Source organism: Coloeus monedula (genome assembly GCF_965178545.1).
Source record: "Coloeus monedula genome assembly, chromosome: 8".
NCBI lineage: Eukaryota > Metazoa > Chordata > Aves > Passeriformes > Corvidae > Coloeus > Coloeus monedula.
In genome coordinates this window covers 19,023,232-19,029,384 of record NC_138788.1, presented here as the reverse complement: position 1 = coordinate 19,029,384, position 6,153 = coordinate 19,023,232, and the positions used below count along the sequence as shown (strand labels likewise).

Sequence of the window (6,153 nt, the reverse complement as noted above, 5' to 3'; positions counted from 1 at the left end):
CCTCCATGATCCAAAAAGCCAGAAGAGCAACACCAGCATCTAAACCAATGTGCAATACAAAGGGAACAACTTGCACTCCTCCCTGGAAGTCTACCTACCCATGCCCCATTCCCAGCATCCTGGCCAAGTGCTCCCACCCATGCCTGAATTCACCCCCCCGCCCACAAGTGCTGTACACAGAGGTGTGCACACAGGCCTTTGCAACACTCCTCCCTCCCCACTCTCTTCTCATCCAGACCTGCAGATCTTTCACCCCTCTCTGTGCCTGCATGCCATACATTTCTTGGCACAGCAGCAGTTCATTTCACAGTGATGGGATATGCCCTGGAACACACCGGCCACTACTGCAGTTTTTTTTCATCTGTGAAGTGGCCTTTCATGCAACTTCCATTCTGATACACAGGGCTGGCCCCCTTCCTTCTGCACCACACCACGGATTTGTAGAGAACAAATCCAATACTAGCCAGACATAGCAAGAGAAGAGCCAGGATGTCCAGGCAGAAATACTCATAGAAGGAGAGGTCATAGACAGCAGGGCGAAGGTAGGGTGCCCCATCGTGACGAAGGATGTACTCCAGCCAATACACTGTCCTGTTGAGAGCGTGCATTGGTCTGTCCAAGTGCAGAGCTGAGATGTGCTGGGCTGCTTTTCTGTAGCTGCAAGGGAAGATGACAAGACATTTACCTTTTTACAGAAGCTTCGTACCTGAGAAGTGGTCTGAGACATCCAGTGATGCTTTCAAGTCCCAAAAAATACCTTGGGAGAGGGGCAAATTTCTTCCATTCTTCTTCTGGAAGCCACTCTGATAGTACTTGCCAGCCATGAAGGCAAAAGCCAGAGTGTATTTTACTTTGTGTTTTGTAAACAACACTGACAGTTTGGCTTGCAAGTACCTGTTCAGTGAGTTCATGTGTATTGCACTTTCTGAGGAGTTGCACCCTAAGACCTCACCCAGCATCAAGCAAAAGTTACACACTTGATGAGTGGCCAAACCCTTCAAGGTACCAAACTGCAACACCTCTTAATAGGTAAGAAATATAAACTATTTAAAAAAATCAAGCTCTCAGAGAGCATTTCAAAAACCAGCAGTTGCACATGTCCCATTAGAAAACAGGAGCCCTGTGCTCTTTTCTCTTCCTGCTTCAGTTCTAGGAAAGAGCAGAGTATATGATTGTCAGAAGGAGCAGATGGAGCATTACCTGCAGTTCCCTGTCTGTTTCTACAGGAAGTTGTTTGGACAAGTCCAGGGAGGTCCCAATGTGAGGCTGTGATCTCACTCTGCCTTATGACAGGCTGGCATTAGGAGAAGAGGTCTGCTCCCCAGTATCTCAGAAAACTTGGTAAGAACATTAGTCAGTCAAACTAGATCACACTCTAGCAGCAAATGCTGCAGTATCTCCTCCTGCACTGCATCTGAGGATTTTGAGGCAGTGACACGTCTGGCCAGCTGAGCAATGCTTGCAACTGTGCTTGGTCCAGAAGCCACTACAGGCGGTGTAGGGGTCAACACAAAGTCACACTGGTCCCTACACACTGTCTGCACCAAGGAAGAGCGCGATGCTTCCAGATGCCTCACCTGGGGTCAGAGATGACTGTGATGACAGCCTGGTAAAGCTCCTCTTCTTTTACTCTGCTCCAGTCCATGAGGATACCCATGCCCTTTGCCTGCACTCTGGTCATGATGTCAAACTGGTCCCCATAGAAAGGAAAGCCCACCACTGGCACACCGTGGTAAATTGCCTCAAATATACCATTCATCCCACAGTGGCTGACAAAGGCTTTCACATTGGGGTGGCCTGCAGGTAAAGAAACAGCAGCAAGTCAGTGCCTTCCATGTTGCAACAGGGCTACCAGGGGGTTCCTCAACACACAGTGTTGATGCATGTTTTAGGGAAAAACAGGCATGCTGAGCAGAGAGGATGCTACCCTTTGGGAATACATCTGGCTTTCAGCAGCCCAAAAATGCTGAGTAGAGCCTGGAGGAGAAGGGAGACAGGAGCCAAGCAGCTTCAAGCAGGTGTTAGGTGAGGATCATGTTTTGTACAGATCAGACACATGAGAAGCAACAGATTTAGACCCACACAGGTGCTGTTATCCTTATATGCCTTTGCTGTGGTTTGGGCTAAACTCCAGGGATGTTGCTAGCAGCACACACATACACAGAACCCAGCCTTACCTAGCAGGTCATTCTGGGGCAGCCACCCCATCATCAGCGTATTCTCACCCAGGTTTCTTGGCTTCTGACCAAAATATCTGTGGGAGGAGACAGAGGAAGGGGAAAAAAGGGGAAGAGAAACACATAGAGAACAATAATAAATTCAATCAGACCAAGAGACAGAAAGCAAATTCTGTGATTTGAAATGAATAACCCCTCAACACTGTTTTTCATCCAACTCAAGTGAAAATGAATCCCATTCCCTCTTCACCTCCACACCACCCTTTGCGGGAGGCGAGCAAATGCACCAGCCATCTTCTCCACCAAATCGCTTGGAAGAGCTCGGATCCCGATGCCAAAGGAGACAACAACAACACCCGCCTCTGCTGCTTCCACCCAGAGACGCAGACCCTGTGGGCAAAACACACACAGCTGCCTTGAAGTACTGTTGCAGAAAGGCCCTTCCCATTCTTGCCTCTGTCAGTAGAAAGCTGTCCCCAGAGAAGATGAAGCCAAATCCACCTGGAGCACAAAGCTACACGGTTTTCACCAGGCAATGAACTCTAAAACCACTGTGATTTTTGTACCCAGCCAGACAGAAATTATTTGAGCACCTGCTGGCCTTGGGAGTTTGCAGGGAGGTGTCCAAAACTTGCATTTCACAGCATTATCTCCTTCATTGGAGGTAACACAATTACTCTTTGACAAGAAAGGTTCTGAAAACATAGGGCCCACATAGGAACAGCCAGGGGACAGAAGGAAATTGGAGTAAAAAGAGGAGGGCTATTTTCCTGTCACCACTAAGACAGGATGACTGTCAGGCTCTCTAGATGTAGGCTGATACAACAGACAAAACATCACACAGTTAGGAACATCATCTTGCTGGAGAGTTCCTACAAACTCTCCTGGAAGTGGCAGAAAGTCTTGCCATCTTGACAGGAGACTTCTACCCATCCTCAATAGCTACTTGCAGGCAACAGATTTAGTTTTTGATCACTGGACAGAGAGGTAGCTACAGATCCAGTAAAACCCACAGTTATTTGTCCTTCATTTAGATGCTACCTGTAATGCTACATAAACAGGCTTGTACCTAGAACAGAGTGTGTACTTTTTTCAACCAAACCCAGAAGGTAGCAGGGAGAAGAAATCAGCAACCACAGCTGCTGTGGAGCAAACATGGACTATTCCCTTTTATGCCAGGCTGGGCTGAGTCTATTTCTCATTATGAGTTCTGTCCTGCTTCAAGTTTCCCATGTATCCCAGTCAGGGGCATTTTAGGGAAGTTTAATAAAAATCTTTTTAAATAAAAAAAGTTGGGGGATCATAGTACAAAAGAGTTACAAAGCACATCTTAGTGTAACTCTCTGGGGATACTTCTCCTTTGTTGTACGCTTCAGAGATGCAAGCCTATCTTTGCAGAAATACTTAGAGTGCCCTAAAACAATCCAAGAATCAAAAAGTTTACAACAGAGATATTTTGGTGTCTCCATTCTTTTGAGTTTCACATCCTTTGAGCAGTACAACCACTGAAACTGCTACAGAAGAGAAAGTGCTAGTTTTCCTTTTCTGAATAAAAGTACAGCAACTCCTAAACCAAATGATTATGTTATCCATTACAATTGGGCCATAATATTTGACTTTCAGAAACAGCATTGAAGTTGCCAGAGAAGCATGGTTGACCACCAAATGTTCTCACTTTCTCTCAAATAAATTATCTATATTTAACCAAGTCCTAATTAGAAGCACTCAAAATCATAGTGTTTCAAATAGGAGGAAATAAACATCTTAATTACATAACCCTGCTCCATTTCAGATGGAACATTCTTTAAGATACACCTAGACCTACAGAGGCCCTCTCTTCTGCTGGCATCCCATAACGTGGACACAGACATGCCTACCTGCCAGCATGACAGCCACCACCTATTGCAGGGCTCCAGACTTATCTCCATCATTCTTCCCTAGCTGCCCTGAGATCTGTTCTGGAAGTTGTGAAGCACATGAGTAATGCCCTAGCAAACAACTCCCCTCTTTATAAGGCAGGTGTGTATGTGACCAGGTTGGACCAAGCCAGCATTTTGCAAGAGCTGTGAGGCAGCTACCCTCTGACCCAGCTTTTGGAGCACCCTACGTGCATTTCATTACCTGCAGGCCATGCCATGTAGGCAAGGCTGACGTGCAGTCAGACACATCTGGAGACCTTCTTTTTAAGGCACCTGATCTCACTTTTTTTTAACTGAAAAATATTGGCATCCACAGGTCTCTAATAATTTGGAAGCTGAAATCTTGTCTCCATTTCAGGCCCTTAGTCAGGACACCAGGACATCTTGACTGCCCAAGTTTTATTATCCAGGTTTATGTCCCCTCAATGTTTGTAAAAGTGGTAAGCCCTGCTCTGTTCCAATGCTGTCTTCAGTCAGAGGCTTTAGGAGCTTGTCCCTCTGAATTTATTCCTGGGATTAGTGAGGCATAGGCTGGAGAAAGTCTTGAGAGGAGTTTTCAGGACTGAATCTTGAGAAAAAGGGGATGATACCCTTCAGTTTTCTACACTTTGGGATTTTGCATTGAATTTAATGAAGGAACAAGAATAGCTCACCCCTGTGGTTTCTTAAGACTACAAGTTCAAGGGCGGAAATGCTCTGTGAGAAATAGGGTGAAGGAGGAAACTCTGGATTAACATATATCAGTGATGAAACAAGGAAGATTAATTGTTCTTCCCATTTCCACTTTAGCAGAGGAGCAAACAAACTATTCATGATCAAGTCCCAAGGGCAACACTTTCAGTTTAGGAATTCCACACACCATTTTACATGGACAGTGAGGCCAAATCCTGCTTCAGAGTGGACCACTTAATTCTACATCCTCCCTGCAGCCTGACAGCCCTCAGTGTTCTCTGTCTCCCCGATGCACCCACAAGCACCAAAACACAGCAGCTTTCCAGACTCTTGGGGCTTCAGAACTTTTACAAGGTTCTTCCAAAGAAGATCTGTAGTAAGTAGCTTCCCCAGTTAATGTGCAATCATAGATCAAAGCTTTCTCACACTTACCACTGGAAGGGGCTTTGCAGGCTCAGCGAGGATCCCCCCTGTGAAAACGACATGGGGGAGCGTTGGACGGGGAAAGTCCAACACCACATCATTACAGAGGAAGAAAAGACTAGTTCCATGAACAAGGTCCAACATGGATGTCTTAGGCACCACCCTATGCTTCTCCATGAGACGTTCAAACTTGGGCAGGATGACCAGTTTTGTAGCCACACGAGTTATTATGTAGACTAGGAGATTCCACGTCCTACCAAGGAAGCCCATCCTGTCTGTCATCAGGGAGTTAAATTCAGGGACATAGGCAATGGGGGAGGTGGCACCAATCTCTGCTGGGAACCAGAAACCAGTGGAAATCACAGAGTATTTGACTTGTAGGATATGGGCCAGGATAAATCCACACATCTCGTTGGGGTCCACCAAAAGCAGGTCAAAGTGCTCCCACTGGAGCTTCTGCAGAAGGGTAGAGTTTCCCAGTACTAGGTCACAGTTTTCCAGGTACTTCTCCAAAAATGAAAACACCTCCAGAGAGGTCATCTTCCCTTGAAAGACACGCTTTATCTTCTCCTGCACCCAGGCATCTGCACTCTCTGTGCTGAAGATACCCCAGTACCTCTGCACACGGAAGCCAGGCAGGGAGGTTTCCACATCCCGACCTTCATGAAGTAGCAGCACAGGGTCATGGCCCCGGTCACTTAGTGCCTCTGCCACCCGCATGAAGACTCGCAAGTGGCTGTCAAAGACTATGGTGGGCATGATCAGCACCTTGGCACAGTGACATGGCTCCACAGTGAATGTAGTCATTAGGAAAAGAAGAGCAGCAGGGCACGGTAGCACCTTCATCATCTTCATCACTGCAAGGAGACAAACATGCCATTAATGTAGTATCTCTGTCATGCACTCAACAACTAACAGTTGCGATTGTAGCTGCAAGCCAGAAGCTCATGAGCTGGGAAAGG

General features: G+C 46.6%; 1 protein-coding gene across 1 annotated transcript; it reads right to left on the bottom strand.

The window, feature by feature from the left end:
* Nucleotides 1-341: 341 nt before the first annotated feature.
* LOC309575503 (2-hydroxyacylsphingosine 1-beta-galactosyltransferase-like) lies at nucleotides 342-6,046 on the bottom strand (the record flags this gene model as incomplete). Its single annotated transcript, XM_082285945.1, has 5 exons — nucleotides 342-657; nucleotides 1,578-1,797; nucleotides 2,178-2,254; nucleotides 2,428-2,567; nucleotides 5,201-6,046. The coding sequence occupies 5 exons, from the start codon at nucleotides 6,044-6,046 to the stop codon at nucleotides 342-344; spliced, it is 1,599 nt and encodes a 532-aa protein (XP_082142071.1).
* Between the last annotated feature and the right edge of the window lie 107 nt (nucleotides 6,047-6,153).